General features: G+C 42.0%; 1 protein-coding gene and 1 non-coding gene across 3 annotated transcripts; both read left to right on the forward strand.

Moving 5' to 3' along the window:
* The first annotated feature begins 3,681 nt into the window (after positions 1-3,681).
* LOC119732728 lies at positions 3,682-3,843 on the forward strand. Its single transcript, XR_005271590.1, has one exon. It is a non-coding gene; the product is annotated as a U1 spliceosomal RNA (small nuclear RNA).
* Positions 3,844-9,278: 5,435 nt separating this feature from the next.
* On the forward strand, positions 9,279-16,678 carry LOC119732479. 2 transcript variants are annotated; one of them, XM_038206007.1, is made up of 5 exons: positions 9,279-9,476; positions 9,657-9,660; positions 11,328-11,537; positions 12,617-15,066; positions 16,326-16,678. In XM_038206007.1, the coding sequence occupies exons 1-5, from the start codon at positions 9,322-9,324 to the stop codon at positions 16,396-16,398; spliced, it is 2,892 nt and encodes a 963-aa protein (XP_038061935.1). In that variant the 5' UTR covers positions 9,279-9,321; the 3' UTR covers positions 16,399-16,678. The 2 variants fall into 2 exon arrangements, with proteins under 2 accessions (XP_038061935.1, XP_038061936.1); XM_038206008.1 differs by lacking the exon at positions 9,657-9,660 and having other exon boundaries at positions 11,330-11,537.
* The last annotated feature ends 659 nt before the right edge of the window (positions 16,679-17,337 follow it).

Consider the following 17,337-nt stretch of genomic DNA (forward strand, 5'->3'; position numbering starts at 1 on the left):
ACTACTGTGGCAGTCGGACACGGATTTGTTGACAACAGTAGGCCTAAATAATGAAAGGTTTGTGGAAACACCATGTGCGAATAATTTCTCAACCAAGAATATGGTTCTGAAAAGAACCAGAGGAAATACCTCTGGTTCTTTTCAGAACCTTTCTCTTAGTTGAGAAATAATTTCTCAACTAAGAGAATGGTTCTGAAAAGAACCAGAGGAAATACCTCTGGTTCTTTTCAGAACCATTCTCTTAGTTGAAAAATTATTCGCACATGGTGTTTCCGCAAACCTTTCATTATTTAGTATCTCCACCATGCAAAGCCTCAAATCTTATTTAACAGTAGGCCTACTGTGTACTACGGTCGCGGGATGATAGGCCCCGTTTTGGCCCATACTTTCGGCGACATGCATGATGATTCGATTATGTATATTTCTGAATCACAAAGACACGGTTTCATTTCACTAAATCTTATTGAACCAACTGATTTCGACGGTTTGGGAGAGTGGTTAAAACAAGCGCCATTTTCACCCTTTTCACGAAATTAAGGCCGTCACGGTGCCACCAATACATTTGTATACAGGGCGAGTCAAAAAAGTGGAACCCAAACCCCAACAATTATATTTCAGATTTAAAAAAAAATATGTAGAACCAAACATAATAATGACTGGAAAGCCAATTTCATAAGCTACTTTTAGATGAACAAATTACTGAAATTGGTGAATCTGTTCAAAGTATATCGCCATAAAACACAATGATCCTGAAACCTGTCTCGTCCAAAAAATGCGATTTCAAGAATCGTCGTCACAATTGTCTTCAAACATCACCAGCGATACAATCTCAGTTTAAACGTTAAAAATATTCAACAAATTCCTTTTGAAGGCCCATCTTTTAAAAAAAGTAGATTTTATAAATCACATTGTTTGCCTAACCAGGGTTGTTAATAAAGATATTGTGTACTACAGTTGGTGACAGTTGTTGGAACAAGTATTCTGTGTAATTTTCTTCGTTGTTCCAAACAGTCAAAACACACAATAAATTGCTTTTGGACGAGACAGGTTTTAGGGTCATTGCGTTTAAATGGTTATATTATTTGAACGGATTGAGCAATTTCAATACATATTTTCCATCTAGAAGTAGCTTATGAAAGTGGCTTTCTAGTCATTATTATGTTTGGTGCTACATATTTTTTTTTAAATATGAAACATATTTTATGGGGTTTGGGTTTCGCTTTTTTGACTCACCCTGTATATGGGAGGAGAAACGGATTCTCAGAAATATTAGGGTTGCATGGAAGTTCGAAAGAACCACAGGTCACCCGTTATGGGTGGAAAATTAAAACAAGCTCGATCGAATAACTCGGAAGCTGCGGGCCAACAAAGTCGTGTACATGCTCATCGTACATCATAGTTGCTGTGCCATAAGCCTATTTCTGGAAGGATTATTGGTGAAAAAATCAGATTTTTGACCCCAGTGACTTCATGATATGACAATTGACCCTACTTTGGTGACAAGTTGGGGCTGGGGCTATACTGATACTTTTGACAAATTGGTTGAAATCGGTCAAAATATTATAGGAGCAATAGACAATGCATATACATGTACGTTTGTTACTATAAACTAAAGGACTTACCGGAGATAGGCCTACATGATGATTTGTCCCGCAGCTAAAAATAAACATTAATCCATGCTCTTTACGCAATTAAGATTTCTACTTTCGGTCCATTTGGCCAAAGACCACACCACGATGGAATTGTTGCTCTTCGAGGCCAGCTTTGGATCATGTGTCTTCTTCATAATCAAATTACGTGTTGGCAGAGCACCCAATACGAGTGTTGTGGGATCATTCATCCGGAGCCTTCTCTCAGATACAGGCCGTATAGTCTCGTAGTTTCATTCGACCTTGTCAAGGCTCCTCGGCCTCGTCGTCTGGCTGCAAAGGGTTGTAAGATCTTTAGGCCTAATGGGAACTATTTAAAAAACAACAATACAACAAGCCTTAAGCAGGTTATTGACAAACACAACAACTAGTAATAGATACTTGAGAAAATTGTGAAAATATCATCTACATTTCTTTTCTCGACGCTCAAAAGCGCGGTGGTTTGATCCCCCTATATTAAACTAACGCGACAAAATGATGATGAAATTTAGTAAATTTCCCTCAAGTTCTCTAAAACGATATGACATGATGATGATCCTGTTATTTACTTTCAGTAAGGAACCTCTGAAAAGTGTAGCAAGTGTTTGGCATAATGGGACAACTCGCGGGTCGATATTATAATAATTTAAAGCGGTAACATGGTGTTACCCGCAAGCCTATAATTTATCTCATCCGCCATGCAAAGCTTCTAGTCATAAAGGTTTTTTTCAACAAGAAAAAAACATAAGAATGCAGTTGGCGTACAGAGGAACCGATTTGTTAAAATATACAACACCCAACTTTGTTGCAACTTTTGCTACTCCACTTAAACTCAGGTTGTCCAAAAGGCGAATAGCTAGACCTACTCTCATTAAAATTTATGCCAAAAATAGCGGCTGAGACTACAGCCACAACTGAATACTTGGTTCCATCATGTACAGTTCTAGCTCTTCACTCTGAAAAGTCCTGATCTTCTTGTATCCGATCCATAGCTCCTCGAATGGCCGTTCTTCTTGACAATAAGGAGTTCAAAAGTGATTTTCACTAGGGCATAGTCCTAAGCTTCTTCTGTTTGCCTAGCCTTCCCCAAAAGAATTCAGATGGAAATGTTGGATCGTTTCTTTCATTTTGTCCCTCTTACTTTCCTGTTGGCCTGTTCTCAGTTTATAGTGGCACTGTGTGGTCCGACGCCAGGCGATACCCAGATTTGCCCTATTGACGAATTGTAAGCCGTAGTTGTAAGTTGTAAGCCGTAATTGTAAGCTGTAAGCCACTGTATGAAGTGAGGACCTTTCAGTTTCAGGTGTTTTTTTTTCAATCTCTCAACAAGACAGCAATGCATGCCTTCGGCTTCAGTGCCAAATTGAAATTTCTCCATTCTCAATGCACAGCACCATACGTTTCTTAATTAACTATTTCTTGTGATTCCTTCGGGTGATACCCAAGTAGGCTACGTATAATGGCGTCTCCTCTCACAGTCTATAGAACTTATGGTTTTGATAACTACATCAGTATCCCTGATAATAGGCTAGCTGCTCTTGCATTATTGTGTTCTCCATGGTTCCAGCGCCTTCTGTTCCTCGGCAGGTAGTTCACAACCTTTTCATATAATGATTGCCAGGTCGCGTTGGTGTCCGTTGATGTCGCCTCCTGCATTTGGAGTGCCCTCTATACTTCCTCATTTACCGCAGGCTGTCGTAGGCACCTGGATTATTGAAAGTGGATAAAGTTTTCAAGAATTTATGATTCTGTCATTATAACAGATATGTGGCCAACCACGCATACAATTACAACAGCACAGTGCAGTACATGTACATGTGCAATACAATGCATGAACGGATGGTAACCTTTGTGCATGCTCGCGTCACGACAGGGTGCATCAGAATGATTTATTATCATAATAATAACTCCAAATTTGCATATCTATGTAACTGACGCATGCGCAACACCTTGTTCAAAGCGCTGTTTCTACAGCTTCCAGGCGCTGTATCTTGCTACTGTGACAAGGAAAGTAACTCGTTTCAGCTACATCTCATTTTCCGTAATGATTATCATACTTACCTGGCTCAGGAGATACCGTGATCAAGTAGGCGGTTCTCCCATTGCGAGGCCTTTCCATTGCACTTCGGAGGGCTGACTGATGCGATTCCCCCAAACGTGGGGAACTCGGGAGTACAATTTCTGATAGTGGGGACTGCGTTCGCGCTCTCCCCGTACAAGCAAATCTAAAGACAGAACTGGAAAGAAGATGGGCACTAAATATTGTAACGAGCTCGATCTCGATAAACAAAGATTCCTGGTTTACTATTATAGTTCCATGGTTAAACCATCATGATTCTCACGTATTGCGCTGAGAAAAAAAAAGAACAGGGCAGATGTCTATACCAATAATGGGGCCTTTTGTCAATAGTTCTCTATTACAACATTCATATGAATTGGCTGGGTTCTAATCTGGTTCCTTGTCTGGAGTCTTGGAATCTTAACTTCGTACTTCTCAGTAGGTTACTCATAACATCATTTATCTGGTCTTTTGCATCTCGATCAGCTAATTACCTTGGCTTATCCACATCTACCTCTCTGAATTCTCAGCCTCTACTTGGTCTCTCGTTATCAATGCTTGTTCCAGACTATGTTCCTCAGCTACCTCATTTCTCCTCTGGACCCGTCCCTGGATCCTTGCTTACCTTGGACAGTCTCACAGTGTATCTGAGCAATTGCCTCAGCTTGTTTCCAGCGGGTCGCTCAGCACCAAAGCCTATTTGCTTGATCTTCACCCTGTAGATCTCCGATCTCATTCGAAATTGGCTCAAATTGGGTGGTCAATGAGCAACAGAGCCAAGTTAAGCGTCCCTCATCTGGTCTAATATCTTTTCCTTTGCATCTAAATTGTATAAGTCTAAAAAAGCCTCAGTTGACTCAAAGAGAAATTGAATGAAATATGAATTAGCTCCTGACATCCCGAGCTTCATGTCAGCCCAGATCACTCGATCCCCAGTGTCACAACACTCCTGAACATCTTTATGTCAAGTGAGCATAATCCTCTGTGTAACACTGGCCGAGACAACCACGGTGTCAAATATCAGCATAGAAATCGTCATGTCAGCCACAGACATCCTCAGTGTCGACCCCGAAGATTGTTGCTGTTATGATTCACAGGGCATCCTCCATGTGGCAAGATCTTGAGGCATCATCACTGTCACATCAGCCGTTATTATCATCTGTGCCACATATCAGCCCAAGACACGATGTCTTCACAATACAGTTGATTCTCGTTAGTACAAACTCTGTTAATACAAATTCTGGTTATAACAAACATAAAGCCTTGGTCCCGATTGTGCATTTATGTGCACAATGAGTGGGACTGATGTTCCTCTTAATACAAAATTCTGATATAACAAACAATTTGGCTAGGTCCGATCGAGTTTGTATTAACGAGACTCGACTGCTGTATCAGGCTCAGACAATATGTCAGCCAAAGACATCCTTAACTGCCGTGCTGGCCCAAGATCTCCTCATGATCACTGTCACATCAACCTCAGACATCCTTGGTGTCACTCCAACCCCAGATTATGTTTGATATCATGCCAGCCCCATGCAGACAACCTTGATGTTAGTCCCAAACATCATCAGTGTCATCAGCCCTGAACGTCCTTCTCAATTATTGTCATGTAAAGTCCCAGACATCATTGGTGTCACATCAATCACATTTTAATCGAGACTGCCTCTCCACATATCATCTGAGTGACGATAGCCCACAGATATTCTCGGTGTGATGAGATCCATGGAGATCCTTACTGTTATGTAGCCCTAGAAATTCATCCTTCAAGTCGCATTGCCCCAGACTTCCTCTGTGTCACATCATGGAGGCAGATTCTTGTTCAGCAACCAGTGGCATAGCCAGGGGTGCAAAGTCGCGGATTGCAATGGCGCGGCATGGAGATTTTAAAAGCAACTTTCGGGACGAGTGATAGAAGCAAAATCGGGCCACGGTGAAAATAGGTTAAACAGGACGAAACTCTATTTGCAACAGTGTCAGTGTCAGCCCCAGTTCCTCAGCATCTCGTACTTAGTAGGCCACAAAACTGATCCTCAGACTATAAAGGACATTGAAGAGAAAATGAATGAAATCACCTCATAATCCAACTTCCTTTCTTCCTTCCGCAAGGTGCAAACTTGTAGACAATGAGAACCACCTCCCATACACTATGGATTTTGGTTGATGTATGATACTGTTACAGATAGTTCATGCAGCACTTTTGTTGTTGCTTTCTTGCACACTAGGGCTCCGGCGGAAGCCGACTCGAGGGGCTCCGCGGCGGCGCGCACTTGACCTGGTTTTGGGTCTGGCTAGCGCGCGCTCCGGAAATAGGCTCTATATAATTTTAAATAAGTTGCTTAAGTGGGTTTTTTTTGTTCACTTACCGGGCAGGGCTTCTCTCTAAACTCCAAAGAGTGAAAATTAACTCCCTTCGAGTGAAGATTCACTCCCACAGTCGGAAACTAGAGACTAGACGTTTTACAGTGAAATTCCTTCAATCGTTAAGATCGAGTTTTCACTCGAGCTTCATCTGAAGTGGTTCTGCTTTTTTCAGACTATTTCAATCAAACAAGAAAGTGATTTTCACTCTAAAACGTCTAGTCCTGAATTTCACTCTTTGGAATTTAGAGAGTTGGCTCGATCCAGGTTTGGGTAACGGTTGTTACAACAGTGTATACAGTTATTCAGACTTTGTGTTTTCTATGCTGGGAATCAGCAGTTGTGGTACTGGTATCGGTGTGGCAAGTTGACCACAGAGTTTTTGCTGTCAATAAAGTTGAGTTTCTTCTGGAGTTGGATCCTGTGTGTAGTGTGTCCCCTTTTCCTGCGTTTTGCTAGATTTGGAAAACAATGGCCCAATAAGCTTACACTACAATAAGTAACTGAATAAATTTTTTAAAAGAAGTGGCAGATATGGTAGCTATATAGGCTACTAGATACAACTAAATATGCCCAGGGGCCAGGGAATATGCAACATCCTCTCCAGCTGTAAGTATAACTGTATGGTGTATACGTCACTTGCTTGTTAAAATAAACGAATATCTCAAACCAATAGCGGAATTTCAAATCATGCACTGAAGTCGAGGGCCTCGATAAGTGTTATCTTTGTTGAGAGGAAATTAAAGGTCTTCAATTCATAGAACTGCTTAGATCACTGAGAGCCTCGATCGGTCTGAGAACATAATATTCCTCCGTGATTTGTCAGTATAAATTTCACGACAAAAAAAGGAAGGTGCATCATTTTTTACGTGCCACGTCACCAGTTGACTTTTACTAAGATAAGAAGACGAAGTCAGTATTTTTATTGCTACATCCGCGCGTGTCATCAGACAGCTGGTAAAAGAACACTGAAGAACCCTTTGCCTATTTTCCTCAGTGACGAACGGGGAATGGCCTGGCAGACTTTCATGCATGTTTCTTCTGCATGCAGTAATGTCTACTGCTTCTGATTCAGATTGATGTTACGTACATCTCTTCAGATAACTGTTAGTGTTACAGCAAAATGTGCATTCTTCATCTAGTAAGTAGTATTACTCACGCAATCTAGGAACATTCAGTCCACCTCCCTGATGCTGCACACTAAGGCGTTGGTTACGAATCCCCTCGACTGTCAACTGTCAACAAAAACTGACCTATTCTCTAAAAAGTTATAGGATGTATGCGTGCGGGATCGGGATGTGCATGTGCCACGAGTTGACCCGGCCAGCTGATTCCAGTTGACCTCGTGACTGGGGGCTGCTATAGAATCGCAGCCAATTAGCGGTAAGATAAAAATTGTCGACTGCAGACTTCCGTCCAATGAAATGACCCCGCTGCGACATCACGTGAGCGACACACGTGTGCAATAATCTCGGTGTAGTGGGATGTTATGCATGTATCTCCAGCTCCAATGCTCATTGCATCGGGAGTGTGGAGCTTGCAGGAGGTCATCTACTTTATAGCCAGCGGTCTGAAATGGCGGAGGCGGTGATTCACGAAGCAAATGATCGACTTAACAAAACTGACTAAAATATGAAGAAAAACATAATGATTTCGGCTGTGTTGATGCGAAATTTCACGGCCTCCACCATTACACCGCTGGCTACAAAGTAGATTGAGCTCCAGCTCTTCATAGAATGTCGAATTCCCGATGAGCATTGGAGCTGCCACCTTGTTTATTAGTCACCGCCGGTCATACTCTCAAAATTCCAAATGCAAAACAAAATAACCAACTTAAAAAACACCCATGCACTAATTAAGCCTCCTCCTCGTATTCAAGATTACCAAACAGTCTCGAATCCTCACATTTTTCACAAGATTTCTTCACTTCTGATCTATATCCGTTGGAGACGATCGACAAGTGTTTGGCAATAGAGGTGGGGCCCGCGGGTAGTTAACAAACGCGCGTCATTAATCACGCATTATCCTGGATAGATCCACACATTCATAGTTGCATATTATGTAGGTTTATATTTTGAAAAAAAATCTCAAAAGAAATGAATTTTCTTTTTTTCAATTATTAATTATACAAATACTTTCTTGAACATGGTTGGTACATGTATGTGGGTGATTGGGGCGCCGGTTGCGAACGAACTCGTTCGCTCGTACCCCCCGCCCTGCAAACAGGACGCTGGGATACTCTGATGAGCTTCACAGAATCTTGTGAAGGAAATGGCCTATCACCTTTGTATAAAGCATCTGGCTGCAGCTGTTCAAGACCGCAGTTAGACAATATGCGCAAATACTATCCGAAAACTTCTTGTAGAAATGCGCGCATTCAATACCGGATGTGATTTTTGTTTCATTGCGGACCATGTGGAAAAAAAATTGAGCGTCGCATAATGCAATCCGACCGTCCGTGATTCGAAACGGAGCCTGGAGCAAGTGACGGGAATTGTAAATTTACAACACAGATAAGTTATACAGAATTTCCTACATTATTACGCTTTTCAACGAGAAAAATACATCTCTAAGGCCAACAAAAAAAGTCTCCGGTTTCTGGTATGCGCGCGCGTCGCCGTAGCCATGCGTGTCGGCAAAATGAAAAAGTTTTTTTTTCAATACAAGATGATGTCTCAAAACCGCCAAACTCACTGGTTTGACTGGAATCCTGCTGCTGCACAATTTTAACGTGTTTTTAGATGGGGTTATGATCGAGAATAAGCTCTATGTGGCTTCTCTGGACTCCCATATATTTGCACTAAGTTTAGTCGGGCACCATTTGCAGTCATCAGCCGACATTTGAAGCCAAAAAAAATAAAAAAAGCCGCGTCGCCGCACCACTTTTGGGGCAAGCTCCATACCAGAAACCGTAGACTTTTTTTTGGCCTAAACTGGAATAAAAGAGTAATGAATCAGTCTTAACGGCCGTTTCAAACCTTGCGGAGTCATGACCTTGATGACGCGCAGGTCACTGGTCACGCAAAATCCAACCAATCAGAGCGTGAATTCATCAGAGTATCCCAGCGTCCTGTTTACAGGGCGGGGGGGGGGGGGGGGGGGGGGGGGGGGGTACGAGCGAAACCATTGATCTCCATATACACAGACTACTGTATATGGAGATCAATGAGCGAAACGAACTTGTTGCTTTACAAGAAGATCAAGAGAGGGCGTGCTTCAAGTGAAGCGGTAGTGGCGTCCGCTGGCCAAAAAAAAAAAACACTCGCAAACTTTGTTATGGCTTCTGCGTCTGCCACCGGCACCGACCGGCGGGGAAAGTTGAGTTTAAAACGAAAGAGAAATGCTGAAAACTGTGTGGAGGACGATGACTTTGTTGCAGATTCAAACCAGACAAAGAGGAGACCAGATGGAGGTGGCAGAAAAACGGATAGGTGGTAGACCAACTGTTTCCCCTCCCCCCCCCCCCCCGGGCTGCCCCACCTAAGACGTGGGGATTGTCACTTTTGAAGTGAAAAATCCCCACCCCTCGGGCAAAATTTAAGTGACAATCCCCGACCATGCCATACGTGGGGCGCACTAGTGATTACCTTACCATGTACATGATGTAGTAGGCCTACACCAATGTTAATGTAATTTGAGTGACCAAAATCCCCACCCTGGGGCATAAAAAAAGGTGACCAAATCCCGACATCGGACCTGGGGCGGGGGGGGGGGGGGGGAATTATTTGATAGGCGCTTAAATGCTGGTTCCATAAGGCTCTGGCCTACTTCAAGTACTTGTGAAATCAGAAGGCTTCCTCCGTCTAAAGCCTTCTGATTTCAGAAGTAGCTCTGGCCATGCTGGCTGATAATTGTAGAACAGTGTATCGGCAACTAGACTAAACTGCTGTGGTTATGCATGGAGGAATAAGCTCCATGGGTTATCGGGAACCGTGAACGTGGCTTATTGTATGTATACAACGCCACGTTCAGAGGTCTGGTTAGTTAGCATATAAAATCTAGCACTTTGGCGATTGTGTAGTTACGGGACTGGTTCCTTATAAGGGGGAAAAAATCCACTTTTAAATTATTTAACTTAGGCCTAATAACATTACCAAACTAGCCTAGTTGGAGACATTAAGAACATGCAGGTATGTCATTGATAGATCTCGGGGTATGGTTTTGAAGTTTTGAGGGAAATTTTGGGGTAAAATGACGATGACAACGACAGTATGCAACACAAAACTAAAGATATAAAGATGGCGGTCACCTAGTTTGAGTAACTCCAGCTGATGTCGAAATCCTGATGAGCATGTCAGCTGGAGTATCACCGCAACGTAGGCCTACCATGAACCTGCGAATCGCAATGGATCGCACGGCACCAACCGTAAACTGCGTAGGAAAATTGTAATTTCTACCCCAGGAAACTGTTGAAAATTACAAAAAGGTTGTCATGAGAATTGAGAGAAGTCTGCTTTAGCCTATTAGGTTTAAAAAGTGATAAAAAACACCTTCGACTCTAATCGATCAAAGCTAAACAGGGGCCCTACACTTCACTTTCGCCGTTCAGTTGGTCAACGTTAGCCCTATTCTATGGCCCCGCAAACTCTGTGCTAAGGCCTGGCCATACCCATGTGAGCACAAAAAGTTTGTAAATTGATGGCATTTTTCATGGAAATATTTTGGCCTAATACTCGGCATGGGGGTACTTTTACCAAAGCATCATACTTATATTCACCAAACTTAAGACTTTCCAATGGTTCCTTTATCTCTTAATTTGTCACTCTTAATTTGCATATATGTCAAATTTTGGGGGATTGTGTAGTTGAGGACATCTCCGTTTTTTGTTATTCTTAAAAAAAGTTTTATTGCTCCCCCAAACTCTGCCCCAAAAGTCTGCAACCTCAGGCAACGTTCTCTGAATTATACTGACCCTATTTTTTTGGTTTTAGAACAGTAAATTGGGAGAAAATGTGACTTACCTGATTTTCCGGTAACAAGCCTGCAAATAATCGACACACTGACACTGCCGCACTGCTACCGCGGTATGCTGGAGCACGGTGTGCTGGTATGAAGCTGCCGTTCCATAATGGCAAACCTAGTCCTCCGGTACAAAGTTGAAGTCGCTCCCCACTGAAGGGCTGTTCCATCAAGTAAATTATTTCCAAAATTAACTTTTGTTTTTCATCCCAAACGATGAATTTGAAAGCTGTTAAACAACAGATGATACTCGGACTACACTTTGAGCAGCCCCTGTACAGGCTGTATTGCCTGGTAAATAATTGGAAACAATTTTGCATTTCAGATTTTCAAAAGGCCAGTCTGCTGATGAGAAGAGCAAATCCTCCCTGAAAGTGAAAGCAAGACTTCCCCGCTATGATAGCGACTCAGCCACTCCATCATGTCCTTCTGTCCGGTTAGTCCGCAATCAGGCTAGTCTCGGCTCAAGCCAACTGACTTCTAGTCTTGGTCAATCCACTCTGCCGGACTTACCAGGCTGGTATGGTTTGAAGGTAGGTTGGGACTGGGAGGTAGTCTGAAAATTTCGAACTCTCAATACTGTGTGACAGCCCCAAAACTTAAGATAGTAAAAACACGCAATGCAAAAAAATAGACTGGCACATGAAACAACCAGTCCAACACCCCTTTAGTACTGCATCGGTCAACTGTGTCAAAGAAACATCTGGTACTGGTCTCTATTACTGCACATCCCTCCATAGTCTGCTACCAGACTACTAAAGCATTCAGCCTTTTCAAACAGTTTGCCACGTACCTGTCTAGTCTTGGGCTTCAAATTGAAATCACTTGGCTTCACTCTCAGGTGCAAAATATTGAAGAAAAGTCTCCTTTACATATTGAAATGAGACTGTGCCTCATGAAAATTTTGGAAAATTTTGTCAGTTAAAGAGTAAATGAAGTTGGCCTGAATTTGTTTTGCATGTTTTTCTGCACTCAATGTCCCAGCACGCGTGTACGTCTTGTCAATGCTTGCGCACACTTCGCCAAATTAAAAACGGACTACTAATGGATCTACTAATACGTCTTCTTAAAAGGCCTTTCATGTTGAAATGAACCTATCTTGAGAGAGCCAAAGTATCATCGGGCCGGCAAATAATTCCAAAATGGAGCTCTGGAAAACACTGATTAACATCCTGTGTGCCACATTCTTTTATGTGTTGCTAGAGGCTTCTTTTGTGTTTGCGTACTACACCCGTGCGATAGATCTACGATGTTTCGTAAAACGCCTGCGTAGCGGATTATCACACGGGTAACCCATGCGATAGCCTACTACGCATGCGTACTTACCCTGTGCGTGAATACTCGAGTGCATGCGTGGTAAACAGCGAAAATAGCTCCTGGCACGTGATGGTGAATTGACCAGTGAGAATTCGGCTCTTGATCATGAATTGACCAGTGAGAATTCGGCTCTTGATCATGATTCGGCTCTTGTATGAGGTATAGTAAAAGTAATTGTACACTTGCAGGCCAAATTCCTGAAGAGATCATTACTGATTGATGTTAAATTTAAAAAAAAAAATTGTAATTGACCCACCACTTGTATTTTTATCTTCGCTTAATTTGGATCTAACAGGTGAAGGAAGAGGAACTCCAGGTGACGGGAACAGAAGTCATCAAGGTCGGTGGTGTCTCAGTTAAATGGCGCCCTCTACCAGCATACTGCCGCATGTGCCTAGTCAGGAGCAAACAGAAGAGGGCAGCAGAGAGCCGAGATCGCTTACGCGCATTTGCAGGAGCAAGCCCCAACATCAAACGTGAAAGCTGCGCACGGAATGCCGAACTTGTTCCTGATCAGCTAATCCCTGGTGACATTAAGAGTGAACCACTTCAGAGATCTACGGATCCGAGGAATGGAGCTATGTCTGAAGATTCAAACCGTGAAATTGATGTCAAGAGTGAAATTTTGAAACAGAAATCTGCCCGAACAGTTAATTCTGAAGCTGGAAATTTGTCAAAACCTCAGCTTAATCACGCAATAAAAATTGAGAGAAAACTTCATCAGAATGTGCCTGTGAAACCGCAGAATGGTAGTTCATGTCATTCCAAGCAAAGTACAAATCCCCTAGATGACAGGAAGCCGCAATCCCTTCACAGGAAGGCACTGAGCTTGTCTGCCACCAAAAGGAAAGGGCAGAAGTTAAGACTTTCTGGAGAACTCAAGGTACCATCGTTAAAGAATGAGAATGGTTTGCCAAGACTTGCTCAAACAGAGTCTGGTTTACATGCTAAGGTTGGGAAGCTTGAGCCTAGACAAATGGCTTTTTCCAATACTAGGACATTCCCAAAGGATGCTCAACATTCTTCTCCAAGTACTCAAGCAATTGGCCTTGGAGGACTCCCCAAAGTTGTTCCCATCAGTTCTGAGGAGAGTGTTGAAGTTTTGGCGAAAATCAGGAGCAATCTACAGCATAGAATCTCTGTGAAGAAGGTTCTGTCTGCATCAAGACGAGATGGTACATGCGGTGCTTTGGCAAGGTCTGATCCTTCAAACCGGCAGTCGGTCAACCCCGATGCCTTGTCAAAGAGCTCTCTGACGCCAACGCATACAAACTCGGTAGCCGCTTTACCGACAAGATTCGCCCAAGAAAACCTGGATTCGTCTGAAGTCATTGTTCTAGACAGTGATGACGAAGTAGAAACCACGTCATCCTCCCCATTGACAGGTTTTAAACGAAAACTGTCAAGATCTTCCAGTGACACCGACAAAAGATTTTGCAAGAAGCCAAAGTTGATAAAGGTTTCAGGTACAGGTGCTTCTGGAAGCCTTGCAACCAGGTTAATATCCAGACCTAAATCCCCTGTCCCTAAACACTGTGATGGACAAGTCAAACCCGGGTTTAGCAAGACTGCGCAGACCAGATTGGATGGCATGCTAGTCAGGACAAGTCCAGGGCACACCAAGGTGCAGCCTTCCACTCCCTCAAGGAACTCTCAGGAATCTTCCCTTGGGAAACCAATTACTGCCTATCTAAGTTCCTCTGAGCATCCAAAGCAAGCCTCATCAAATAATCATGTCTGTAAACAAGGTTCATTGACGCAAACAAAACATTTAAGTGCTGCGTCTTCAAACTCAAGTGCCAAGAAAAGTGCTTGGAACACGTCCACAAACGTAAAGCCACTGTTTAAGAAGCAAAGATCTGGACAACTCAATTCAGTACAAGTGCAAAATACTGAACAAGTCTTGACAAAAGTCCAGGCAGACTCTTTTACAGGTAGCAGCAGCTATACAAATAATGAAAGTCAGAAGAAACTTAACTTTGCAACCGCGAAGGGCATGGACAATTCCAGAAAAACTCTACACAAAGGAGCTGCTGGAACTTTAAACGAATCACCACAAGGAAAAATGACTGGCTTCACTCTTCCAGCTACCAACACCAATCCTGGTCAGAACCCACTGTCCAAACAACCGAGGAATCAGTCTGTATTCAGGTCAAACCAGGTTGTTGGGCCTCTTGGAAAACCCGAGGAAAAGCCATCAACATCTACTGGTAGCGCTAAAAATGCAAACATTCGCTTACACCCAGAATTCCAGACAGCTAGGAACATCCGGACTGATCGGGATATTAACCTCAAACGGGATAAACAACCAAATACTTTGGGGGATAACCAGACTACCCAGGGCTTGCATGGAAGAAGCCACCCCAAACAAGATACTAATCACAGAAATATGCCAAAAGGCGTAAATCGGGATATATATGTAAGTCCCCATATGGACCAGCACACCAATCAGTCTGTATTCAGGTCAAACCAGGTTGTTGGGCCTCTTGGAAAACCTGAGGAAAAGCCATCAACATCTACCGGTAGCCCCAAAAAAGCAAACACTCGCTTGTACTCAGGATTCCAGACGGCTAGAGACATCCGGACCAATTGGAATATTACCCCCAAACGGGATAGTCAACCAAATACTTTGTGGGATAACCAGATTGCCAAGGGCTTGTATGGAAGAAGCTACCCCTATCAAGGAACCTCAGACTCTGGTGCCATCCTGAGCTGTCCTTTATGTGGTCTGCAGTTCCCCAAAAGGTAGAGAACATTGTACATCTTTCTATTCCAATCGATTTTACAGTCTGCAAAAGATCATAAACATAGTCAAGTGTCAACCAAGTATCTCCTGAACTTTCAGTAAAAACTTTTTAAAATTTTGAGCCAGGAACTTCGTTATTCCAAATGCGCATTGGCATAAGATATGCTGATATGTTGGTCTACAGAGCCTGAAAATTGACCCCTGGTGGCGCGCTTCCGGACCCATCGAATTGGAAAATTAGAGTGTAAAAGCCAGAGTTTTTCCAATTATTTTTGATGCATTGATTCTCAAGAAGATCACAGTTGAAATATGCCTTTGTAAAATTGTTACCAGCATCTCAATTCATGAAAACTGAAAAATCGCATGACGTGAAAGAGAAGTTTCGTGCCAAAAATTGACTTCTCACTTCCGAAAATCTGAACTACATGTGGACTAGTGGAACTCGGTGTACTCGTACAAAGATGAAAGTTTATACAATAATTTTTGTGGCGGTCATTGGGTGCAAACTGAAACTTAAATAGGAGACTGAAATGTCTTCTCGGACATACAGTTTTTTTTTAATAAACTTAAAGGAGTTATTATCATTTACAAACAAGTCTAAAATGACTGTTGATAAGAACTGTATTCAAACAAGCCTGACAAATGCGAGACCCTGACAATTGTGCATTTGTTTTCTCTGTTTTGTCAAAATGTGTAGTATCCACTGAGCTGAAACTTCAACAAGTTACATGTAGTTGTTTTGCACCCTTCAAGAGGTGGTGGAATGCTCGAAGACATTGCCGTCATTTTCCGGGTATATGTAGCCTAAGGTGTGATGAAATAAAAACGACTATTGTGTCTGTCATGAAATGAGTACAAAAGGTACTTTTGAGAGCTGTTTTTCAGGTCCTGTTTCGACCTAAAAGTCGTCGTTGGGGGCTATGTTTTGTTTGCTGTCCCCAATGACGACTTTTACACAAACTGCACGTTCGGGTCGAAACAGAACCTGAAAAACAGCTCTCAAAAGTACCTTTTGTACTCATTTCATGACAGACACAATAGTCGTTTTTATTTCATCACACCTTAGGCTACATATACCCGAAAAATGACGGAAATGTCTTCGAGCATTCCACAACCTCTTTAAGATTTTGAGCATTTTTGTTGCTTCAAAAAAAAAGATGCACAAAAGCAAATGATCCGATGTATCTCTAAATAGTCAAATTTATAGTAAAATCTCTGGAAGTCTTGAATGTATTTTTTTAATGTTAATTTCATTTAGATTGACTCCTGAGGAACGAGACGAACATATAGCACTGTGCCTCTCAGTAAGCTCTGAGGATGTCTTATGGTAGAACAACCAACTCACACCAACAGCCAACAGCTCCAAAAAGTGGAATGTGGACACAGCACCTCAAACGTCCAAGTCTTCATAAAGGGTGTCCCTTTTTATTTCTAAGGTTCTCATATTTTTTTGGTCTCTGAAGTAGGGTTGGTCGGTCAGCAAACAATTGCAGTTACATGTACACCCATATAGATGCTGAATTAAATGATGCCAAGTGCTTGTTTTGTTTATTGCAATGAGATTATCATGAGTTGATATCACCGAACAAAATAATAAAGCCATCTTTGGCAAGATTTTTCATTTTTAAATTTTTTTAAGCAATAAGCAATAATTAAAAAGGTTTATTTTTGGGTTGGGAAAATAGGGTCGGTCGGTATTGAGAATCAAAGATTAGAAAAGGGATGCCCAAGAGATGCTGTTGGATATGCTGTCATAGCTGCATTTGGGAAGTGCTAATAATTTACATCTGAGGGAATTTATGCATGAGGGTGACGTCAGTTGGAGAGATTATACATGTACTTATATGGATGTACAAAACTTTTGTGGAAAGTGATTCAACTTCCTATAAGAACAGTATTATTTTGCATACAAGTGCTGAATATTAACCAATTAGTTTTTGAAAAGTGGAATTGTGTGTTGGTGTAATTCCAACCTACGAAGTTGGTCCGAGGGCTAAGAGTCCGCACAAACTTCACTCTTTAAAACTTTGACTTATTTTCTCACTAGTTTTTAGGAAGCACAACTCAAAAAGAAACACATAGTCTGAATATAAATCATTTGCATATTAATCACAACTTTTTTTATTTATAAATCTGCTGTAAAAGAAAATTAAATGCAATCATAGAATTCACATCACAAGTTGAAATAACTGGTTTACAAAACACCATCACCAAAAAAAATCCATGATATAGAAAAGAGAAAAAAAGACATGGCTAAAACATAAGATAAT

The sequence above is a fragment of the Patiria miniata genome, unplaced genomic scaffold (genome assembly GCF_015706575.1).
Source record: "Patiria miniata isolate m_02_andy unplaced genomic scaffold, ASM1570657v1 HiC_scaffold_24, whole genome shotgun sequence".
Taxonomy (NCBI): Eukaryota; Metazoa; Echinodermata; class Asteroidea; order Valvatida; family Asterinidae; genus Patiria; species Patiria miniata.